This window comes from Carlito syrichta, unplaced genomic scaffold (genome assembly GCF_000164805.1).
Source record: "Carlito syrichta isolate Samal-C Ts95f unplaced genomic scaffold, Tarsius_syrichta-2.0.1 Scaffold303594, whole genome shotgun sequence".
Classification (NCBI taxonomy): Eukaryota; Metazoa; Chordata; class Mammalia; order Primates; family Tarsiidae; genus Carlito; species Carlito syrichta.
The window spans coordinates 71,405-97,552 of record NW_007247690.1 but is presented as its reverse complement, the minus strand read 5'-3'; the positions used below and the strand labels follow the sequence as shown (position 1 = coordinate 97,552).

Sequence of the window (26,148 nt, the reverse complement as noted above, 5' to 3'; positions counted from 1 at the left end):
GTTAAATCTTAACAAATGTTTATTCTACATCTACCAAAATGACTGTAGCATTTTTTCTCTCTTAATGTTGTTAATATAACATGCATTATTTACAAGAGTCTCTACTTGGTCATCACAAATATCATATTATGAATATGAATAGCTGAATATATGTGAACTGTATATATATATATATATATATATATATATATATTTATATATATTTAAAGCCTGATGAATTTACTTTATATGAGATTGCACAATCTGTGCACTGCACAAAATAAGATCCTCCTGTGGAAGCATATAAGAGGGTGGAAATTCATCCAAAGTCACCTCTTAAACCCTAAGCCTTGGCACAGGGCTGTCTTTGCCCTAAGAAGGGGCACCATTCTTTGCAAGACTATGCTGGCTGCCTGTCAAAGACCTGAGCCCATGGTGTTGTGACCCTCAGCAGGGAAAATTTGTTCTAATTCGCATAAAGACAACATACAGGCTAGCAGGGCCTCTGGACATCATCCATTTCTAATCCTTAGGGCCAAGACGATCTACTTAGCAACTCAAGCACCAGACATATTATCTTGGGTGAACCCGCTGCAAAAGTCATTACTTTAAAACATATTTCCCTCTCTGCCTCCTGCTTGGAATCCTGCAGCTCTCTCTACAAGTTAGTATACTAGCTCTTTAATTGTTTTTTAAGAGAAAGGTTCTTACTCTTTTGCCCAGATTGAAGTGCCGTGGTGCAATCAGCTCACTGTACCCTCAAGCTCCTGGGCTTAGCAATCCTCTTGTCTCAGCCTCCTAAGTAGCTGGGATTATAAGCAGGTATCACTACACCTGGCAAATTGCATAATTTTTCTTATACAGACAGGGCCTTACTAGGTTGCCCAAGCTGCTCTTAAACTCCTAGCCTCGGCAATCCTCCCACCTTGGCCTCCCAAACTGCTGTGACTACAGGCATGAGACCCTACACCTGGCCTAGCTCTTTAACCTCCAATTCCTTTTTCTATTCCAAGACATGATCATGGCCTCACCACAAGTTCAGGTGAGGAAGAGAGGAATACAACTTAAAATATTGCAAGAACTCTTCTTCATGTTTATTTACAAATATGATGCCTATCTGGGAACTTCTGGAGAAACTGATCTGTGCAACTGACTTCAAACATAGTACAGCAATTCTTCCTGAATTTGACTACTGCCAATTCATTTCATGCAATGCTTAGAAATGATTCTTCAAGCAGTTACTTTGTGCCAGGTACTGAGAACATGTTATACATCCAATGGTGACCCAAAAGGGACAGGGCACCTGCAGGTAAAGAGTTTGAAGCATCATGATATTCTCTAAGAGTATTCTCTAGTTTCTACTAGAAAGATGAAGGAAAGTCCATGACCTCACCCAGCTTTCTCTAACTTCATTAGCCACCAGTGACTTTATCCTGATACAGTTATGAGGATATGATTTGCAGTTTAAGACCCTGTCAAGAAAATATCTGTCCATCACTGAGACATAAATAAAATGTCTACAAAGTACCAGACTTAAAACATTTCTTTGGTAATAATTGCCTTGTTGTAAGTAGTTATGTGGAAATTGTTGCTTTTACCTTGGGTACTTAGGCTGAGCATTAATTCAGATTCCTTTTAAATAACGAGGCAAAGCTAAAAAGTTCACAATAAACTCATAGTTGCACCTCCTCAGAGGCCTTTCCTATGCAAATAGTGGAGTTAAAACCACAAAAAGGGAAGTATCAAATTCTGCTAAGGAATGAGGTACAGAGTCTACCCAGAAAAATAAAAAATATATACATTTATACATATTATATTATATATATTAAAATATTTATATATAAATAAAACATCCTTTAATTACTTGTCTTTTTTCCCCCAGAAAACCTCAGGTAAAAGGTAGAAGTCAACAGCCAGAATTTTAAAAATAACAATTTGTATCAAGATGAAGTAGGGTTTCTTTTGTCCACATTGTGCTCATTATGCTGTGATCCATGGGGCACGTCTAAGAAGAATATGACCCTATGGAACTGAGGATGACACACAAGACTAGGAGAGAGCAGGAGAGACCCGGAGAAGACCCTATAGGAGATGTGCACCCAAGGAAAGAGCCTGCAACATCCTTTGGGAGGGCACACATGTGGAATTGCATCTCTTTTACAGTCCAGGATTGTGGTTTACAAAATTTAACATCAATTCCAACGGGTCAGAGGTATTTCTATTTCCAGTTTAAGACATAGGCTAACAGACCCATTTGTTTCCATAAGATTCATTGTGGGAAAGATAACAATGGTACTGGAGACCCACAGGCAAAGCCCTATTCTGCAGTGTAAACTGTCAGAGGTCCTCACTGGACATCATGGGGTGCCCTCAGGCCCAGAGGCAAGCCACCGCCATACCCCTAGTGAAATTCCAAACTTTAGCTAATTCCAGTGCCAGCCCCTTGGGTTGGAGCAAATGTCTGGGCAATGCCATTTATAGGAAGTCTCACTGAGCACTGTTCTCCTGAAGTATCAATAACCACCCAAAATCCCAAGTGACAGTATGGAGCTTTCTTAGAGAAGCCCATCCCATGTACAAGGGGCTTAAAGACACAAACTTGACTCCTATTCTTTGAATACCTGTAGCCTGCTTTCAACGATGACATTTTCCATCAGGCATCTGTGTTATTTGGTTTCCGATAACTTTCTCCTCCCAGAGTGAGCGAGCATACCAGTCAAGCAGATGTGTAAGCCGCTCAGCTGCACTCCGAGTTATGCCTCCTCTTCATGGTACTTGGGCGGGGACTGAGCTAGACCAGACTTGGGTCAATATGCAAGGGGTGCACCAAGGGAAATAAGATAGCATTTCATTAACGCGCAGGGTGATGGTCTGAAAAGGGCTCAGGGCCATTATGCTAACCATTTTGTTTACAAAGGGAAGTTCAGATATTGAAATCCATGCCACTTTGAAATATTAAATTCCCGTTTTCTTTTCTAATGAGACATTCTGCACTGGTTGCATGTACTTGCATCTTGCCTGTGAGGGCCTGATAAGGTCCAGGAAGGTCACTAACAAGTATAATCTCATATCAAAACCAATTTTAATGAACTTCCTACATTAACACTGTAGGCATCTTGATTTTCAGTGCTAAATTTGTATCGTTCGTAGCAGACTTGTGAAACCAATGAGAAAGAATTTGAAATAATTTAAGAATACGGACAAGGAATGAGATGTTCAGAAGCAAATATGGAAAGAAAAATTAAATGTGAATGAACAGCAGTTCTATTTGGGTGTGAATAATCTCTAGGAAAGAGAACACTAACCACAAAATATGTTCCATTGTAAAAGACTATAATAATGAACCAAAGAGTAGACAAGAAAAATATCATACTTAAGAATAATCTGTTTATTTGGAAAAGATACGAGATTTTCTAAATTCCCATTATCTTAAAAAATAATATGTACTTTAATATCCACTATCTTATACTCTGCCAGATGTTGCTAAAACACTAGTGGATAAAATACTGTCCCCAATTATAAATTCACAAAATATCATTTTTTGGCATTAGTAAGTTTAAAAGCAAATCAGTTCATCTAATACTGTAATGAAACTTTTATCTTTGAAACTGGACTAGATCCAAGTTTTTATAATAGTTTTGGGCAACAGTAACCTTAAATTTAAGGTTTTTTAAAAGAGCACTTACTGAGGTGAATAAACTGTGATAAGATGGAAGCTGAAGCTAATGTTAAAGTAATAATTGGGGGAAAGAAATGCAAGACCACACACACATCTGCACACAGAGCATTTTGCATGTATACATAATGAGTTTCTTTCTTTTAGATAGTAAAATCAACATGACTTTTTTTTTCCTGTCAGGGAAAATAATTTAAAATGTGATTCAGCTTATAGTTTTCAAAATCCCTATTGAAATTATGCAGTGGAAATACTGACCCAAGAAAGTAAGTGCAGCTCCGATTATGAACTTGCACTAGCAACATAAGGAGAGCCCTCTGCCTTGGTATTCAAGTCCCTCAGGAATGAAGACAATTCACTTTCCATATCTATGTCTTGCCACATCCCTCTCCAAGTCTTCCAACCACGCAAGTGACACTGTGCACAGCTCCTGGTATAAATCCTATGTCCTCCAGGCCACAGTCTGCCCATGTGTCTTTTCGGAGAAAGCTCTTTCCCCATCTCAACATGGCCAAACCCTGCTCTCATCTGGTGGGGACTTTGACCCTCCAGTCAGAAGTCACCTCTCTCCCTCTTCTCCAGAAAGAGCCACTTGGAGTTCTCTCTTGGTTGTTCTATTGGCATTTGTGACTTCTCCCTTATTTTCTAGCCTTTTGAATTGTATTTTTTTCTCCTAAGCTACACACTAAGCTCCCACCAGCCTGAGCAGCATAGCAAGATGTCTCTACAAAAATAAAAAAAAAATGAGGGGTGCGAGGGGGTGTGTGCCTATAGTCTCAGCTTTTCAGAGGCCAAGAAGGGAGGATCACCTGAGCCCAGGAGGTCGAGGCTGTGGTGAGGCACAAGCGTGCCACTACAGCCTGGCTGAAAGAATGAGAGAAAGAAAGAAAGAAGGCTCCTTGAGAAATGTTTCTGTAGTCATCTGCATGGGGCCCACTGCAGAGTTCTTTACATACAGTAAGCACTCAACATTTTCAGTTGACTTAATACATAGATAAATGATCTGAAATTTCAGCAAAGTACTGGACAGCAGACATGAATCAGTCAATGAAGTCACTGAGAATTTTCTTTTCTTCCATCTGTAAAACTATTTAGCATCATATGAGATCACAAAGTATTAGAGAAATTAATTCTCAAATAAGCTTCATGTAACAGGCAGAGTTCCCTGACTCCCCCTCATTTTCAGACTTCAAGGCCTTATCCCTAAAAGCTATTAGCAGTTGCAAGAAGATAAGATAAAGAAATCAATTATATAAGTTTCATAATGAAAACTGCCTGGTGAATGTCAGAGGGCTTCTTTTGATGTCTGAATTCCATCTGTTTGCCTCTGCCATTTTTGTTTCCCTCTCATTTGAGTTTGAGATGGTAAATGTGTTTGTGGTTTCTTATGTAGAGCCTGGATAATTTTATAAAGCAGATTCCATAACTTCCCTCTTTTAGCCATTGTCATTTCTTTCTCCCACACGATGACACCAGAGTTCAATAAGGACTGCTTTCTAATAGTTTCAAATTGGGCAATTTTAGGGGATTAGGATAGACTGGAACAGATGTGGAAAATGTCTCACATCATGATAGAAGATGCCAAATAGTAATAATGTGTGTGATGTTACTTTCTCATGCAGGATGGCTTACGGACTATTGCAAGAATGTGATATGGTATGAGTCAACTCTATCGTCAAGAGTTTTCTTTACAACTATTTCTTTCATGGCAGAACCTCATGAGATTCTGCAAGTCAAATAGATCTTGAACAAGATATGTCATGGAGGGAAATGAGGAGTCAACTATTCTAAGAATGCCAGTTATTGTGGGCATCATTGGACCACAAGGCAAAATAGTTGAGTGTTTTTTTTTTTAAACTGACAAACTTGAAAGACTTCTAAAAGTAACCTTGTATCCCTATTTAGAAATAACTAAACTTAACAGTTGCTGCTTGTATTTTTTCTTGTCTTCACACAGATAAATTCTGAAATAGGCTCTACTTCTTAAAAATTTTTAGGTTTGGTTTACAAAAATAATAATACTTGAGAAGAAAAAACAATGAAAAATATTCAATGTTGTAAGATCATTTTTTTCACACTCCAACATATGTTGCTTCCTTCTTTAGTTAATTGCAAGTTGCTTTGAAAATTATTATGATCCGGGCTCGGTGGCTCAGCCTGTAATCCCACACCTTTGGGAAGCTGAGGTGAGTAGACTGCCTGAGCCCGTGGGTTCGAGACCCACCTGGGCAATTTGGCAAGACCTCATCTCTACAATAAATCAAAAAACTAGCCAGGCATGGCAGTGTGCGCCTGTAGTTCCAGCTACTTGGAAGGCTGAGGCGGAAGGATCGCCAGAGCCCAGCAGGTCGAGGCTGTGGTGGCCGGGAGCGGCCACTGCACTCCAGTCTGGGCGACAGAGTGAAACTCCAAATCAAAAGAAAATTATTATGTATGTGAATTGTTTTAGCAACTGAAATGACACATGTTCAATAATGCCACTGGAGGAACTCCTATGAAATAATAAATGGGAAATGCAAAACTTAAGCAAAACACAAATTAAAGCATATTGTTGATATAATTAAGCATTTATATCACTTATACCAAAGGATAAACAGTCTGTCATGAGCCAACCCAAATAACAAGTATGATGCAATGAAAACTCACTTTCAAATCCTCTGGTTGCATTTGTATAAACATGTGACCTATTCCTATAGCACACCCCATCCCTGTTAGTTGAAAACTGGTATTAAGAGTACATTGTGTATTGTGAATAATGCTACAATGAACATAGGGGTTCATATATCTTTATAAAGTGGTGATTTCATTTCCTTTGGGTATATGCCAGAAGGGAGATTTCTAGGTCACATCTTTAATGTGGTTCTATTTCTAATTTTCTTAGAAACTTCCATACTGTTTTCCATACTGGTTGTATCAATTTACATTCTCACCAACAGTATGCAATCTACATTCTCCACATCCTAACCAGCTCTGGTCACCTCTTATCTTTTTTTTTTTTTTTTAGCAGTTACCCTAACAGGTGTGAGGTAGTATCTTATACTGGTTTTCATTTTCATTTTCTTGATGATTAACAATATTGAGCACCTTTTCAAGTACCTGGTGCCCATTTTTATGTCTTGTTTGGAGAAATGTCTACTCATGTCCCCTACCCATTTTAAGTCGAGTTACACATTTTCTGGCTATTGAATTGTATCAGTTCTTTATATATCATAGATGTTAATCTCTTGTATGATATATGGGTTCCAAGTATTTTTTTCAACAGATTGTTTGCTATTTTGTGTAGAAACACCCTAGGTATCCATTAATGAATGAATGGATAAAGATGCTTACAGGCGCATGCGCGTGTTTGTGTGTGTGTGTACACATCAGTATCAGAACCATGTATACACACAGACACATACATATGAGTATCAGTATGAATATGCATACACAGACACAAATATTATTTGTGGAATAGTATTCAGCCTTAGCAAAGGCAATCCTGCCATTTGTCACAACATGAATGAACCTGAAGAACATTATGCTAATAAGCCAGATACAGAAAGAAAAATATTGCATAATCTCATTAATATGTGAAATTTGAAAAGGGTTAAATATTTAGAGATAGAGAATAAAACAATGGTTGTCAGGTCAGCGGGAAGGGAGGGGAGAATACATGAGGACGTAGGTCAAATGACACACAGTTGCAAGTATGATGAACATGCTGAAAGGTCCAATATGCAACATGAGGGCTATAGTTAGTAATAGTGCATTGCATTCAGGGCTTTTGCTAAATGAGTAAATTGGCACAGAGAGGAGAAATGGGTAACAATGAGAGATGATGGGTATGCTAACTCTAGTTAGTAATCATTCTGCTATCTATGTGTATATTATAATATCATGCTGTATATCATAAAGATATACCATAAAATCTGCTTTTTAAAAAGAAGAAAAAAGTATATTGTGAACAATAGCATCAGCATGAAATGTAATGAATGAACTGGAACCTAGATTATTTTGATGCAAACCTCACAAGTGAGTATAACTTCAGCTTTAAATTTCCCTTATTTACACTGGTATCCGCAGAAATCTTCATGTGGGAGAAACTTAATTTTACTTAAGTAAATAGTGGAATAAAAATCGGCGAGGTGTGGTGGTACATGCTGGTAATCCCAGCACTTTGAGAGGCTGAGGTGGGAGGATTGCTTGAGCCCAGGAGTTCGAGATCCTCCTAGGCAGCATAGCAAGACCTTGTCTCTATAATTTTTTTTTAAAAAAATTAACCAGGTGTAGTGATAGGCTTCTGTAGTCCCAGATACTCAGGAGGCTGAAGCAGAAGGATCATCTGAGCCCAGGTGATCGAAGCTGTGATGAGCCGTGATCGTGGCTTTGCATTCCAGACTGGGCAATAGAGTGAGACCCCAATTCAAAAAAGGGGGGAGGGGTCTAAAAAAAAATCAAGATGCTCAGGTTCCAGGTATAGAAGTGAGTTCAGGTAAATATATATTCAGACAGTGATGTATGTAGGTCTTTGAAACCTGAGTAAACCAATGAATTCCACACCACAAACAGCACAATCTATTAATTAAATGACAATTTGACAATTTTTTTTTGGATCGGAGTTATGTCTTTGAAGGTTTTGGTTCAATTGTTTATTTACTTGATTTTAGAAAGGGTTTTAGGAATGAGCCTGCTGACACAGTATCTTGGCCTCTACAACATGGAACCTACAATGGGTCAGAGCTCAGCTTGTCTCTACCTTTTTTATATACCAGATGAGCAGAGTTAATATCAACCAGAGCCACAGGTTTCAGACTGGCATGGCAGGGTGAAGAGAATGTTGTTCTCCTGCAGTCACAGCGATGCTGCCATAAGACATGAAAATGTTTCCTGGGACCACAGCTGAGCATGTACAGTGAGACACTGAGCTAAAATGTGATTTTTTTAAAGTGGGAAAAATAATGAACTATGCAAGAATGCCAGTGAATACAAGAACGCAAACAAACTACATACCAGGACAGGAAGTCCTCAGCTGCTGGTGAGAGGCACATCAGTACATCACTTCTAAGGTTAAGTTGGCTGAATATCTGAATTACTTTTTCGGAAACAGGATCAACACTACTCCAAGACAGCACTATCTTTTCATTTCAGTGGCTGGTGCATGATACAACCAGAAGCAGACATAGTGAGGTACAGAAATTGATTAAAAAAATAAGTGTCCAATTTGAAGGAGACATTAAATTGACTAAAAGGCCCAAGGAGTATTTTGTTTTTTTACGGATAGTTGATGATTTGCCCAATTCTGTCAACAGAGTTACAAAGACTACAGAAGCATTTAGGAAAAAAACTCCCTGATTGCTTTTAAAAATAAAAAAATAAACTTCTATTAAGATGTTAAATTTAGAAAGCCACAACTAAATAGTCATTTTTCCCTTTTTCTTGCTGATTTGTTTGAGCTCTTTGTAGATTCTGGACATTAGTCCTTTGTCAGATGTATAGTTTGCAAATATCTTCTCCCATTCTGTAGGTTGCTATTTGCTCTGTTAATTATTCATTTTGCGGTGCAGAAGCCTTTTAGTTTAATTAGGTTCTACTCGCTTATTTTTGTTTTTGTTGCATTTTGTGGGCAAATGACATAAATAGCTCTCAAAGGAAGATACACTGACAAATGACCGACAAATATATGAAAAAAGGCTCAGCATCACTAATTGCCGGGGAAATGCAAATCAAAACCACAGTGAGATATTGCCTTACATCGGTCAGAATGGCCACCATTAAAAAATCAAAAAACAATAGATGCTGGAATGGATGTGGAGAAAAGGAAATGCTTGTTCACTGTTGGTAGGACTGTAAATTAGTAAAACCTCTATGGAAATCGGTATGGAGATTTCTCAAAAAGCTAAAAGTAGATCTACCACATGACCTAGCAACAATGCCACTACTAATCCCACTCTGTTTCCAAAGGGACAGAGGTTGTTATAGAAAAAGGACACTGGTACCCACACGTTCATCACAGCATAATTCACAATGGCAAAGATGTGGAATCGATCTAAATACCCATCAACCAACCAGTGGAAAATGAAAATGTAGTATATATACACAATGGAATACTATTCAGTCATCAAAAAGAATGAAATAATGTATTTGGCAGCAACTTGGATGAAACTAGGGAACATCATCCTAGGTGAAGTACCTCAGTAACAGAAAACCAGACACCATGTATTCTCATTTATAAGCGGGAGCTAATTCAAGGATCCACAAGGACATAGAAAAGGGTATAAGGGACACTGGAGACTCAGAAGGGGGAGGAGGAAGGTTGTGGAAGGAAGAAAAATCACCTGTCATGTACAATGTGCACAGATAGAAGTATGAGGTACTCGTAAAGCCCAGGCCCAAAACTACTTGTACTCCATAAAGCTATTGAAATAAAAATAAATAAATATATAAATAAGAAAAATAGTCATCTTTAACATGTTAAAATTCCTACTGGGAATATAGTTGGAGGAACTCAAATCATTCTACAAAAAAGATACCTCACATGCATGTTTATTGCAGCACTATTCACAATAGCAAAAACATGGAACCAACCATGCTGCCAACTGAAACTGGACTGGATTTTTTAAAATATGGTACATATACACAATGGAATATTATGCAGCCATAAGGAAGGACAAACATATGGACTTCGCAGCCACTTGAATGGGTTTAGAGTCTATCATACTCAGTGATCTATCACAGAAACAAAGAACAGAGTACCACATTTTCTCACTCATAAGTAGACCCAGATCATTTACCATAATACTATAAGAAAGGAATTGGTAGTCATGGGATACTGTCAGGGTAGGGGGGATACAACATCAATAAGTGTACCTGATATCAAACCAGGCAATGTGGAGACCAAAGGGAGGCCCAAACTTTGCCTGTATAATGAGAACTTGTATACCTAATCCTGAATTGTACCCCACACCTTGAAAATAAAATATATATTAAAAAATTTTAAAATTCTGACATTTTAAAAACCATGGGTATCGTATAGTTGAATATTTATGTCTTTAGAAGGATCTGTCTGTTCTGCATGTACTATCTATTTACATAGGCCTATAAATTACTTTTTAATTTGTGTCCATTTAGTAAAAATTATTATGGCTAAAAATACTATGATATGTTTTGATACATAAATTTCATGTATTATAATACCAGGTATTGGAAAGTATCATAAAATTATTGAAAAATTATAAAGAAAAAAATGTGTGTGTGTATAACTTAAATCAATTTTATGGCAGAAAAGCTCTCTTCAAAAAAATGTCTTTCAATTAACTTTGCAATCACTGTATTTGAATTATTGTAAGCAGAGAGAAAACATAACTTTTTTAAAACTAAAGAAGTCTGTGCAACAGACTCTTCTAACACTATACATAAAACATTGTTGTGAAATATTCCAGATCTCCATACTAACTGCAATTTCCAAAGACTGTAGATGATTATTTATATGTCCTAGAGGCAGACTTTTGATGGATTAATTCCTGTAATCCATCATTTTTCTTTTCTCTCCATCTGTGTCATGCATCATTCTTAAACTTGATTGCCAAACTTTCGGTGGTAAATTTCAGAAAACTTACACTTTTGTGACCATCTGCTGTACTCCTCGATTTTGGGTACTGATATTAACTTTTCCAAGACATTTAGGCCTCTTTTAACAAAATGTGGCATTTTTACTCTGACAGTCTTCATTTGCAAGCTCTTCACTGAGATATTTCATAACAAAAAAATCAAATTTTGCATTCCCATGCTTATGAAAATGTAACATCAAGTTTCCGCTAGAGAAATCAATCATTTCCCCTGAGGAACAATATTTGGAAGTATACGTGAGTGCATTTTACAACAGTGCAGTAGAAAAGTTCATACCACAACCTCCTTCGTGATGGTCAAGGTCATCTGTTTAGCTTTCTTTGTAATGGACACATACAAATCCTGAGACCATCTCTATCAGATACAGCAATTGTTAAGGAAGGACATGCCTTTTCATATCTGTTACTAAATGGCATTTGAAGAACATCATCCACAAAGGGCTTGAAGGGAAAGAGAAAGCAGTTAGGATAAATTTGACTTGAGCTAGCTCAAGCCACTGGAAGATTTTGATCTCACACATCAGCAAGTATGGTTTCTGGGGAGGCGAGTCTTTGGGGTCTCCTGCTCTGCATCCCTGCTTTGCCTCTTTTCCCCTTCCCCCCAACCTGGAGATCCCCTCAGGTTGCCAGTCAATGGGCAGCTGCTCTACCTTCACACCCAGGAGCCTTCCCTTTCTGCTTCTCTTTTAAGGAGTAAGGAGGCCTTTCCCAGAAACCCATGCAGCTTTTCTTTCAGGGATCTATAGCAAGAGCTGGTCCACATCATGGAGAAGCACTGTGCTAAATCAAAATGACAGGCAGAAAGCAGGATATAATCAGGCCCAATAATAAGTATCCATAGCTATTTGATGGCTGGTAAGTTCTCAGGGGTCTAGGAACCCTTGCAAAACAGAGGGGCCCAAGCAATGTTTAACTCCACTTATTAGATGGAAGCCTCAGAGATCCTGTTTTCCTTGGTCGGTTCTTGTTTTCACAAAACCAGGTGTACCATGTGCTCTAGGGACCACACAGCCCCTTGGTCTTCACTGCAGGCAAGGTAGTGAGCATTTCTCTGCCAGCAGCATCCACCTGAAACACATGCCTCCCCTCCTGTGGTTTTTCACGTAGAGGGTCTCCTCTGAAGCCCTGGGAGACTGCTGGGTTTGCAAGGGTATAGCCTGGGAGCCATGATGGTCAGGCATTCCTGGTAGCATGGGCAGGTTTCTCTTTCAGTCAGTCCCACTGCCCACAGCCCTCGTTTATTTGTACACTCTGAAGCCATCGGAGGTTATTAGTCATTCTCAATAAGCGATACACTTCAGTTTTTAGTTAGAATGAATCTATCATATTTGGTGTGGGTCATACTTAGCTGGGTGCAAAAAAATTCTGTAAGTCCATTGGAGTCTATATTCACATTAGGGAAACTGCACTCTTTACCCTCTCAACTATTTTTCAATTTATTGAAATTACTGTTTGCTTGATAACAAAATCTAATAGGAGCCTTTCCCTCTTTCTTGTCTCATGCCCTCTTCCCCGCCCACTTGATGTTGTTGCTTTACCTCTTAAATAACCTACCTGCCCTAAGCCTTTGTCTCGTCCCTAGCTCTATTTCAAACAAGGCTCAAGTTGACATGCCAGGCTTGTCCCTCTCAGCTCCTACCCTCATGATGCAAAATGCAGTCCAAAACAAAAGGAGGGACCCCACATGCATCTGAGGATTTGAAGAACTCACTGAGTTTTGATGCACTCAGTCCAGGGCTGGGATAACACCCAGGGTACATTGCCCATCTGTAGGAGTGCTACTCATATCTACATGACATTTAATACTCCCTTAGAATGCTGCCATGTACAACCTGCATGATTGTATGCAGTGATTTTGGAGGAGAGAGACTGCAGTGGGCATCCCTTTTCAGGTACGGCTGGGTATCTGGGGATTCCCTAAGCTTCCTCTCATTCCTCTGGACCCACATTTATTTGTTTACTCTGAAGCCATCGGAGATTATCAGTCATTCTCAGTAAGTGATACATTTTTTTCAGTTTTTAATTAGAATGATTTGCTTTATCATATTTGATGTGGGTCATATTCATCAGGGTATAACACATTTCTATAAGCACGTTGGTGTTTATATTCACATTAGGGAAACTGCAATCTTCACCTCTTTCAATTATTTTGCAACTATTAGGTGAGGCAACAGAGTGTGATGCAGAAACAGGTGGTCTATTGCTACAAATGTCTGGCCTTGATTCTGACACCACCACCTCCTATGAGCTGCACCATCTTACTTCTTTGAGCGAAGTTTCTACATCTATAAGCTAGTTACTCTAGTAATACTACAGTCTTGGATTGCTAGGAGGACTAAATAATAAGTTTCCTAAGAAGTACTTTAGACATTATCTGGCCCGTAGCAATGATGATGAAGAAGATTAATATTATTTTAATCTACAAAAAACTATATGTTTTCAATGGAGTTAGGATATACTATTTTATTTTCATTTATGTGTTTATTTAATAAACCTTATTTCTTAAATCTTATTTGAGAAAATAATCTTTTTAGGATAGTAAAATGTGTTTTTATAAACAATGGATAAAATTAATTGTATTTAAACCAGGCCAACTAGCTCATTAAAGTAAAGACAGCTTCCAGACATACCAATAAGTAGCTCGTATGAATAGCCCAGGCAAGAGGGTAACATGCCAGTGAGTGGGGCTTTGGGGGTGTTGTTAAGGGCATCATATAAATGTTTGGAAATGGACCTAGGCTCAAAGTAAAATAAAAATGACTTAACCAACACATTCAATTTAGTTTAAGTTGGCAATGTTCAAGTATCTGCAGTCCAGTATATATCACGTTGTATAACCATAACCAAAGCAAACAAAAATAAGTAAACAAGGTAAAAACTCTCCACATGTCCTCATAAAAACCTGCCTGTCTGAGGAAGGACGGTGGGTCCCTAGAAATCATGTTCAGGAATGATGTTCTAGAAACCTCTGTTGAAACATAAGGAAACACCAAGTATGAATGTGAAAGGAAACTAACGATCACAAACAAGCCAGCAGCCAATTTTAAAACAACTTGTTCGTTGTACAAATGTCAGTCTCTCCCAGCTTGCCTTTTCTCTATATTTTATGATGAAAAGAGGTTCCAGCTGACCCACCTGAATAAAAGTAGATAATTCTCTGCAAGGTACTATTGCAAAATACTATTGTAATATCTTTAAGAGTTACTCTTAAAGATGGTTTAGTACTAAAAATTAAATGAGAAACTAGAGATAATTTTAATAATCTAGGAATAAGGGACATCAATCTTTCTAAAAACTAGTGGTATACATTGTCCACAGAGCATTAGAATGCTGTTCACCTGATATAGGCAAGATAGGGATGGACTACAAGACCATATTGTTCATCAGAGTCTAATAAGATATACCCAAAAGGTAGTCAGAAAATATTCTACAAAATATATCACAAAAATATAATTTTATACCATTAAATTATTCAGGTATATTGAAACATTAGCACTGTCAGAAGTTGAGATTAAAACACTTCTTGAAATAAAACTACAAACGCCGTCTACAATGTCTTTTAAAATATCAAATAAAAAAGAATATAATTATTAAAAGTTATACAAAATATATATTTATGTGTGTGTATATATATATATTTCTTGTATATATACAAGAAAAAAACACAAATCCTGAATTTGATTCTGAGCTCTAATTCCAAATAACAGCAGTAATATTAAGTAGATGAGGCTATATGCAGTTCATGCTTTTAAAAAAATAAATAACGTGAACTTACAGCAATTTTTGTTCTACTAGTGAGGTCCTTTAAAATGAGTTCACTCATGTATTATTGGCCTGAGGCAAATTCAGTTCAGACTTCTGAGAAATAGGACAAGCTAAAACAAAAACAAAATGTACCCGTTTGGGCTTTTTTAATGACTAGTTTTTTTTGTGTGTGGGATATTAGATCTTGCCTGCTAATCTCATTGCTCTTGCCCTTGTATTTCCTGAGGGGCCACAGCATCCGGGTCTTCTCAGGATCTCTGGATGAAAAAACCCGAACCTAGGGTTCTGCTTTCCCAGCCTGCAGTTCCAGGGACCTAACTGGTTTTCTATGGTTCTTGATCTTCTCATTTGAAAAAGCAGGAATACACGAGATGACATTCCCCAAAGCATTTTGCAAACCCTAACGTGCTACACAAAAATGTGGCTCTTGGTAATACTGTCATTACTTTCACACATCACAACCTATTCAAACAACCAATGGCCAAGTTCCACCTGCTCCTAAATGTATCCACTGTGCCATTATTTGACACAAACAAATTTTAGTGTGTTACATCAACTCTGATTGACCTTCACAGAATTCCTTTTGACAGCCCGTATTGATTGTAATTTCTTTCTTCTTGACCTTTCCTGGCTTTCTGTGGTCTGGTTCTTTTGTATCTAGAAAATAAATATCTATCCTATGCTTCCTGTGGATATCTTAAATCATAGCTTTTGGTCAATTGTTTTATGCTTTGAGTGATATTTCAGTAAGAAATATAGTGCTGGCAATACTAAGTCTGTTTCTCTCTTTGCTGTATCTGATATCATCTCTACATCTCTTTTCTTCACACATCTGCTAAACCTTTTAGGGAAAAGAATTAATTTAAGAAGCAATCCTATTTAGACAGCATGACATTTTATATCTTTCTTCCTTTCATGTGTTGTACCTTTCAGCCAAAACACAGAATTAAGATTTGTGTTATGAGTTAATCTTTGATTAATTTCTATGCTCATGCTAATCTCCTAATGGTACTCTCATTGCTGGCTGAAAGGAAATGATCACAATATTATGAAAATCAGGGGTGCTAATGAACAAGGGAAGAATTGCCGAAAGACAAAAGGTCTTCTTCCTTTCAAGATACACTTCAGTCTAAGTAAGAGTAAAGAAAACTATTATTATTTATCACTTAACAGGGAGCAAGTAAGTTATGCAAGTAAAGTCATATCATTAAATTTTATTTTTACCCAGAGTACTCGTTCTGAAGTGCTGGTCCAGTACCTGCTAGCAATTGGCTACAGAGCAAGATCATTCATCTTTCTCAAGTTGGGTTTTCCTACCTCCAAGTACAGGTCATAATGAAAACTGCCTTGCAGGGACACAGGAAGAATAAACATTACACATTTTAGTTCCTCTTAGCTTAAAGCATGGCATATAATAGGTGCTCATAAAAGTTAATTATTTTATGTTGTGACACAAGATTTCAGACACAAGATTATGTGCCTAAATAGTAACTCCAGCATGTTAAATTTGACGTTACATTGAGATTTGATCTAGCAAATCTTGATCTAACAAATACTGTTATGGTTACTACTATCAAAACAGATTAAAAATAAAACATAAATATGATAAAGATAATTAATATAAAATATTAATAATACTTATATGTTAATGCAAAATTATCTTGGCAATGGACAAGGATATATATAAGTAGCACATACTGTGTGTAATCTTCCAAACAGCTCTGACTGTAGGCATTAATGCCCAACATTTCATTTGAGGACACTGACTTGGGGACATGGAACAGCAGAACATGTTTCCCAGTGACTCAGGGACAGGACTTCTTTGAGCCACCATCCTGCCCCTTTCACTTGCTCTGGAGGCCACAGGCATGCAGGGATGACAAGACCTAAGAGAACAGTGAGGACCAGAGGATCCCAGATGCTTCAGTGGTTTTCGCCTACTTGGAAGTGGGGAGTAAATATCTGTTTTTTAAGAATCCTGGTGTATCTCATTCCAAGCTCATCAGAGGTTTAAGCTACCAGGGAGAGACATGTGCTAGAAGTGGACCCTCAGTCAAGTGGACACGCATGACCCAGTATCCAGAGAAGGGATGCCAGAGTCACAGAATCACCGACTTTAGGTTCTGGCTCCATGCTTGGTGGAGAAAAACAGAAGCCCAGAGGGCAGTGAGCGGGGCTCAGGTTCACACGATTAAGTGTCAGCATAAGATCCAGGTGCTCCCTCTGTGTCTGTCAGTCAGCTTCCCAGACAAACCCAAGCCTCCTGGCTCCCCAAGCATTTAACATGGGGAACTTCACAAGCAGGGATTCATGGAGAATCCTAACAGCTCTTGGCAAGGGCCCTTCACTGCCTGAACTGAACCTCTCTATTGAGATTTGAATAAAGGCTTGATAATCTAGTCTAAGACAAGGAATTGTGAATTTCACAGGTGAAATGGGAGATCATATGAAATTTCAGTTTTAGAATGCTGGAGCAAGGAAAAATTCTCAGGTTTTTTTTTTTTTTTAATAACCTGTTTATACCTGAACTTGATATACCTTTTTTTCAATTATCTTTTTGTGCAAGCTGCTGTAATATTCAGGAAATTTGGGTTCTTAAACTTTCCACTAGCATATGTAAATGACATTTCTTTAGTAGACTTTCATTTTTAATAAGCTGGAGCTCAGAGAAGCAGCTGAAGTCCACAGACAACAATTAAAGAAATTAGAACAGGAAGGAGTACTTGAATGTGAGACTTCTGGCAGAAACTCGCAGGTATCACTGTCCTTGATACAGCAGCTATGGGGGGAGGAACCATCACCCCCTTTCCAAGGAGGAGACTAAGATTCAGGAACATCACCTCTCTTGTCATCCAGTGAGTCATTGGCAATAAGAGAATCACTTCATGACTCCCAAATCAATACAGTCCCCAAACTCGCAGCTCCTATATCATATCAATAAAGAACTCCCCAAACACACACATTTTTGGGGCTAAAGATCTAAACATTGCAGCCAGAATATAAAGACCACAAATGTTGCTTTAGCTAAGTGCCTATCATTTTTAAATAACAATCTTAGGAATTTAATTGGTGGAATCGATTTTCCAAGGAACATAAAGAAACAAAGCCCATCCTTAATCCGGCTTACATTCCTCTGTTGGCATGGGCTGGCATTCATGCCTTAGGAGAGAACTAGAACTCATGGGAAAAGCCATATGAAAAGGAGAACAAATGGATTTTCTACCATCAAGAAGTAGATAGATTACTCCTCTATGCCGTAATTACTGCTACAAATATCCTGCCAGCAAGTTATGTTTGGGGGGATGAAAACAAAAAGAAATCACTGAATTACCTAAAAACTGACAGTAGTCTCATTGAAGGGTTGTGTGATATTTTTCTGGATTTTAAAGCTGAAGTAAAATGTGTTTTACAAACCATAATGCTATAATAAATAATGTAATATATATGGGCATGTTAGAAAGACCTCCAATTTTTACACTTATAATCAGATTTATCACGTGCACACAAGCACACGCACACACACATACACACACACACACCCCAGAAACTACATAAGAGATATGTTACATTCATGCTCAGTATAATTTTTTTCTTTCATTAGACTGTTTTTTAAATATAATTACTAAAGTCAATTCACAAAGAGAATATGAATGACCAGGATGGTTTTCTGAATTACTCATACTACAAAGCATTTAGAACCTAAGGGACAATATCAACTCAGATCAAGCACTCCTGTGGTTTCCCAGAAAATGAGACAAACTTTGATGTGGAGTGCAGACCCCAGAAGGCACATATCATACCACCAGGGACAAAAGATACAATTCCTCGGCAAAGGATGAAGTCATCCTATTGGAATGGTTTTCCTAGAACATGTGAGTATTCATAGATTTACCTTTTTAAAATTACTTAAAATAAATAGTTTTAAATTCTAGCACCTGAAATATCAATAGATATACAACCAGAAACTGTACACTAAGATTTTTCATGATCTGAAATTAGCTCAGGCTGGTCTGGAGAGAACTGTCTCTATAATCAGTCATCGATTAGAGGTGAGCTACCCCACTGTCTTTGCCAGTGTGAGGAGAAAGAAATCTTTTTTTTTTTTTGAGTTGAAGTCTCACTCTGTCGCCCAGGCTGGAGTGCAGTGGCCCGTTCACAGCAACCGCGGCCTCAACCTGCTGGACTCAGGTGATCCTTCCACTTCAGGCTTCCAAGTAGCTGGAACTACAGGTGCGCACCACTAAACCCAGTTAATTTTTGATTTATTGTAGAGATGAGGTCTTGCCAAATTGCCCAAACTGGTCTCGAATCTGTGGGCTCAGTCTCCCAAAGTGCTGGGATTATAGGTGTGAGCCACTGTGCCAGGCCAAGAAATCTAATTGTTAAGTCTCAATAACAGAAATCTCCTTGGGTCTGGTATAATATCTGACAAAGCACCTCTTCCTCTCCCTGAATTTCCCAAGGCTCTCTGGGCTGTTGGTTTTTGCATCTCACAAAAGCAGGCTTTACCGTAGCACAAAAACAGCACTCAGCCTCAGAGGCCGCAGATGCAAGTGCCGCAGAGGACAACTGGAAAGATCAGCGAGAAAGGACACCAGGTCAGACCTTCTTGTGCTGAGCTTCTCCACCAAAACATTCACCATAGTCCTCTGCATTCACTCTGTGTACCCAGCACCAGAAAAAGTGAGTGAAAAAACACAAGCAGGTGTCAATGCTCAGGCATTCTTACAGAAGAAGCAGGAAGAGCAACAACAGGCCTTTTGAAGAGAGTTTGCACAAGTGGAATTTTATTTGACAGTTTAAAGTGTTAAAAGAAATATGATCTGCTAAGTCAGAAGCAAAACAAAACCATACATTCTCTTTATTCTCACTGCACTGGCATCAACTTGTTCTGACAACAGTTCCATATACTCTCTCAGTCCCCAGAGTGTGTCAGGTCCATCCCAAGGCATCCTATACCTTGGTGTGTGCCTGGCATGGTGATATTATTCTATGTTACAAAACAAAAATAGTTTTTAACCGCAGTTAATCAAGCTGAAGCTTTTGTCATAGCTCAGAAATCAGAACTGAAAACCTGTTGGGGCAGTTTATCCCAAATAGGAATACTAAATTCAAGAAGCCTCAAGGCTACTCTGAATTTCCAGTATTTTCTCCAGACATTTTCATCAACCAGAGAAACTTCTTTGCATGGTTTACAGTACCTAATGCATGCAGCGCATCTGGATTCTGGCCGTGGGTTTACAGAGCATTTAATGTTTGCAGAACACCTAGTGTCTGCCAAGAATCGAATGTTTGCAGAAAATCTACTGTGTGAGAGCATCCAGTGCCTAAAGAGCACCTATTGTGTGGGGAGCATCCAGTGTCTGGACATATCTTGTTTACAGAGAATTTAGCACCCACAGAAAACAAAGTGTTTTCAGAGCACCTACTGTGTGCAGAGCATCTGGTGTTTGCTGTATACCAAGTGTCTGTACAGCATCTAGTATGTGCAGAACACCTAGTGTGTGCAGAGCATTTAGTGTTTGCAGAACAAACAAATGTTGTTTGTCCAGAGCATTTTATTTGTGTTGATTATGGACGCCCAGCTCTGGAATGAGGTCTAGGTGTGAGGAGAAGACGACTCACCACATTGCAGCCTGCACAGTCAGGCCCATTCTCGCAGGTCCGGCGGCGAGCTTGAATGCCGCCCCCGCACTGGGCTGTGCACCGTTCCCAAGGACCCCAGCCCGTCCAGAACATGTGTGGGGGACACAGCAAATGTTCATTGCAGTATCTGTAATGAGGAAACCAAGAGGAGAAGGAAACTGATCAATGCTACTTGAAACCACCAACTTTCCACTCTCCATCCCTGCACCAGATGGTGAATACATGGGCATGCTCTGCGTGGAGGGGCTGTTTGTATTTGGAGCAGTGGCACCATACAGGAGGCGGATGTGGCGCTGGCCATGCTGTGTGTGCACGGACAATGGGATGCACGGCAGACAATGAAGAAAATGCTGAACTCACAATGCAGGATGAATCTTCCTGTGCAGCCAATTAAAGGAGAAACAAAACAAAACAAAACCCTTCAAACAGACACCCAAAAATGAGAGTATACCAAAAGTATCTAGGTAGGGCATTTATCTTCTAACCATAAACACTGAATGATAAAGCAGGTTTCCAATACAAAGTCAGCTTTGTTTGAAATCATTTCTCATTCTTCAGTCAAATAAACTCATGATTATATTAGGATAAGTTAAAGATAAGTTAAAGTCTGAGAATGGCATGAAGTCTAATGCTGTTGACTTCTTAGGTTATAGTATTTTAAATTTTATTTCTAGGCTTTCAGAATGAAGCAAACCCATCTTGATTTAAAAGACCACCAGTTATTTAAAAAGAATTGAATCATACAGTTTTACAGATATTAGTGCTATTCTTTAGAGATTGAATATACTTCTATATTTCAACGTTACCCATTTCGCTCATTTTAGACTGAATCCCCAAAGCCTCTTTTAGCCCTGTGATGAGTCAGATTTCTTTTCAATCTTTAACACTGCAATTGAATTGAAGTGGAGTCAGGAAACTAAGACAAAAAATCAAGAAGGAAACAATCCGACATTTTAGAGGTTACAGATCATAGGAAGGAAGAAGTTACTCTGAACGTCATCAGATGACTGAGACACACTTGGTGATTTAAAGGACTATTTGAAATCAGTAGTCCATCTATTGCTTCAAATTTACCTTCTAGAGAATACTAGAATGCAAGACTTTTTCTCACACCTTCCTCACTTGCAAGGCCATCTGCTTTAAGGACAGGAGGCAAAGGCTCCTATCTGCTGGTGTAAGTCAGATACCTTTATTGTCATCATTATTTATAAATGCTTAATCCTGCTGGGAACTCTGGAAAGGTAATTACAGGGGGTACCCCGATCACAGGTATTTTCAGCCTAAGATGAACACAGGGAAATAGACACAGCTCAGAATGCATAGGACACAAAACTATGTTAATATACAACGGTATTGCTGTACCTCATGCATGCCAAAGGAAATGTGTTTCTGGAGTAGAAAATAAGAGCAAATGTTAGGAAAAGGAATTTGAGGTGTGTGGTTTCCTGACAGCAAATGCTGGTAAGATGAAACTGTCTTTCCATCAAACCATAAAAGCTTCATGGAGAATGTGAGGGCTTCATGAGCAGGAACACCGTGCAAAGCAGAAAATAAGGCCCACTAAAAAGTACCCTCAGGATGAGGCACACTGAACATCTGCCAGCGTTTTGGAAAAGAATGGAAGGTAGAGATGGGAAGCAAGACATAGGAAAGGTCACTGAGATGAAACAGCAGAAAAAGGAGACGGAGTAGAATGCTCTATCATCATGAAATAAGGTGGACTTGAACTTTATTTATAAGAAACCAAGAAAGTTCCACGAAGCTCCAGAGACAAAATAACAGAGTCAGAGCTAGAGTGAAGACTTGACTCTGAGGAAGACTTGATTCCATCATCCTGATGGAGCCCTGGAGCCCCTGGGATTTGAGGAACTTGTCTTGTTTCAGTATGAGGTCTGCACTGCCCAGGATGGGGCAAGGGACCACAAATAGGAAAAGTCAGTGGAGAAAACACCCGCCAGCGGTAGCTGAATCACAGCACTCCAAAGGAGAGCTATTCTAAGCTGAATAAATATGACAGTGTCGGAAAGAGGAAGAGGAAGGGATGGAGATTCGGTTTGGGATACAGGAAATACAATCTGGCAACTGTATGAATGTACAGAAGACAAATGAGCTGTGAAGTCCAATGTCAGCCTCTCAGTGGAAAGTGGGAGATTATATTCCTCATTCTTACTTTCAGAAAGAGATAGTATGGAGGGGCTAAAGGATCCTTCAGAGTCAAGAACCAACAGGTAAAGTGTCTACTTGCTCTGGACTTTTACATGTAAGAGTAGCCAAGGGAACTTCATTGTTATCACTTTTCTTCATCCTTTCAATGTTTAAGATAACAGGAAAATGTTGGTTTTTCTTCTCTCTTGGTCCCCAGGGCCCAAATCTCAGAGCTCAGGGCCACAGGACATTCTTGCTTGTGTTAGGAACAGGGAAGAGACCTTCTAATCAAGAGAGCATGACCTTTAGATAGAAGAGCCAAGACAAATGCCAGGATACAACAGATGAAAAGAATTGGACCTTAGAAGTATGTGAAAATGTGTAGAGTTACAACAAGTAAATATTCACATATGTGCTGGTGCATGGATTATTCCAGGGGGAAATTGCTGTTTGTTTTGAGACAACATTTGAATAAGTCAAGAAGACAAAGGATATCAGAATTCGCAGCATTTAATTAAAAATATTCCTGTATAACTCACTGTGGGTAGAATAAGAAGGTCATCTCTGTTTCCAAGCTGATTCGCCAGCATATAAAAAGGTACGGACTTTCTAGACAACTTGACCCTGATTTTAGCTTTCAAACCCCAAAACAAATAAGCAGAAGGAGGGTAGGAAGGGTAAAGAAAAGCTTTACTAAAAATGCTTATAAGACTCTTGATTTTCAATAAAAAGCACAACTGAGCTACCATTTCCTCATAGCAAAATCAACCCCAGGGCACAAATACTCCTTCCTATTTGTCTGAGGCAGACCATCTCTACAAATGCTCAGCACGTTATTCTAGTTAAAAATCTCCAGCAGGGTAACCTGTGCATGCAGCACAGAGCTTTCGACCAGATCCAATAAAATGTCTATTGGATACATTTTAAGGTCATCAATAACTTGTCTTCCCTTTTTCTTTTTACAATAGTCTGTGAAACAAGCTACACCAGTATCTGTTAAGGTGTCCCCCCTGTGAAATTGTAGCATCTCTCACAAAAGAGGTCAGAGGAAAATAGAAATTGCTAGGCCAGCTTTGTGCCTTTGTGTATGGGTTTTCACTAAGGGATTCACCCTGGAGGAGACTGCTCACAAGTAAAGCCCGCCAGGCTCAGTGGCTCAGCCTGTCATCCCAGCACTTTGGGTGGCTGAGATGAGTGGATTGCCTACGGGTTCGAGACCAGCCCAGGCAACTGGTGAGACCTCGTCTCTACAATAAATCAAAAATTAGCTGGGCTCGGTGGTTCAGCCTATAATCCTGCACCTTGGGAAGCTTAGGTGAGTGGATTGCCTGAGCCCACGGGTTTGAGACCCGCCTGGGCAACTTGGTGAGACCCCATCTCTACAATAAATAAAAAAAAAAATTAGCCGGGTGTGGAAGCACACGCCTGTAGTTCCAGCTACTTGGAAGGCTGAGGCGGAAGGATGGCTGGAGCCCAGCAGGTCGAGGCTGCGGTGGCCGGGAGCGGCCACGGCACTCCAGTCTGGGCGACGCAGTGAGACTCCAACTCACAAAAAAAAAAATTAGCCAGATGTGGTAGTGCGCGCCTGTAGTTCCAGCTACTTGGAAGGTTGAGGTAGAAGGATCGCCGGAGCCCAGCAGGTCAATGTTGGAAACCATGAGGGTGCCACTGCACTCTAACCTGGGCAGCAAAGTGAGATGTGAGATCCTAACTAAAAAAAAAACAAAAAAGAAAAGCAAGTAAAGCCTTTGTTAAAGGACTCTTTCAGTCTGGGTCCTCAACAACCGTGAGAAGGCATTTCCCTTGGACCCTCGCCCTATTCCCACCCCAACTAGCTCGTGCTCCTGAAAAAAGCTCCTATTTTTAAGCTATGCAAACAACAATGGGGATGGAAGTCAGTTATCTTGGTGGCTATGCCTGTTAAGAATTTTTATGAATGTATGGATAAAATATCTACCGAATGGGCCAGCAGTTGGTTCATCCTTTCTCTAGTACGCCACACACTGCTGGCTTTTACCAAAAAGCAGGCTAAATGTTTCTGAAATTATATTGGGTCTTTGGTGTCTTAGAGCACTGAAAGTCACTGATGCATTTTATGATGCATTAAAAATTAAGATTTTAATTTTGCCCATGGCTGCTGATTCTCATTTTGCATTTAAAAGCCAATTAATTACACAGCATTGTCTCCCCATAAATTATCCATTTTTCCATAAACCTAGTCTTTATGAAAATAATGACCTTTCATAATCCCATATAGATTAGATTTCTAATACTATGCCATGTTTCTGTTCATATTTCTTTATGCTATAAATGATGCTCCATTTCTGGGTAGGTTCATGCTAGCTTTTCACTGCAGCCTCTGTTAGCCTGAACCAATTAGAGCCCCTTCAGAACTGTCTCTTCCTTGCTTCACTTTAAGTAATCATTCCTTTACTTGGTCATACTGCTATAATTAAATATTTTATGGCACCAGAAAAACTATATGTATATTAAGTCTATTATAATATTTAAGTCAACCCATTATGGGAGAGTAATAACTTACAAAGAACATCTCTGGCTAGCCACTGGATTCAGCAAATATACCCATGAAGACAAAGAACAATCATATAAAAAATACCTATTGATTCCTGAGCCCCTTAACTTTGGTAATGCATTGGACAGTCTCTAATGTGGCCCCCAAGATCCCCACCTCCTGGGATTCACACCTCATGTAATCTCCTTCTACTGAGTGAGGATGGGAACTGTCACTTGCTTCTAGCCAACAGAATATGTCAAAGATGATAGGATGTCACTTCTGTGATTAATTATGTGACATGAGATTGTAATGCCCTTATTTCAAGAAACCTCTCTCTTGTTGCTTTGAGGAGGCAAGGAAAGAGGTAAGAAAGACCCAGGTGTCAAGGAATTAAGGGCCGCTTCCAGCTGAGAGCCAGCAAGAATCTGAGGACATTAATCTGATATCCCACAGGAAACTGAAGGCTACCAACAAACACATGATTTAAGAGGCAGATTCTTCTCCAGATGAAAACATAGTTGTCACCTGTACATTAGTTGAAGCCTCGTGAGACTCTCAAGCTGTGTGCAGACTACACACTCATAGAAAACACGAGTGGCTAAACATACAGGGTTGTAGATGCCTAAGTTTGTGATAATATTGTTATATAACAACTATGGAAACAAATTTGGTACCTGGAAGTGCAGTGCTACTATAAGAAGTGCCTAAAAATGTGAAAGTGGCATTGGGACCAGAGAATAAGTATAAGCGAGAAGGATTTTGAGGAGCATGGTAGAGAAAACCTAAATGGCCTTGAATAGACTTATTAGAAATCT

The 26,148-nt window shown here is 39.1% G+C and overlaps 1 protein-coding gene across 1 annotated transcript in view; it reads right to left on the bottom strand.

Moving 5' to 3' along the window:
* SEMA5A (semaphorin 5A) overlaps positions 1–26,148 on the bottom strand; it is a 120,649-nt gene that overhangs the window by 56,748 nt on the left and 37,753 nt on the right. Inside the window, exon 6 of the mRNA XM_008058694.1 lies at positions 20,653–20,800. Coding sequence (XP_008056885.1) covers positions 20,653–20,800 — 148 coding nt within the window. The remainder of the gene's footprint in view (positions 1–20,652; positions 20,801–26,148) is intronic.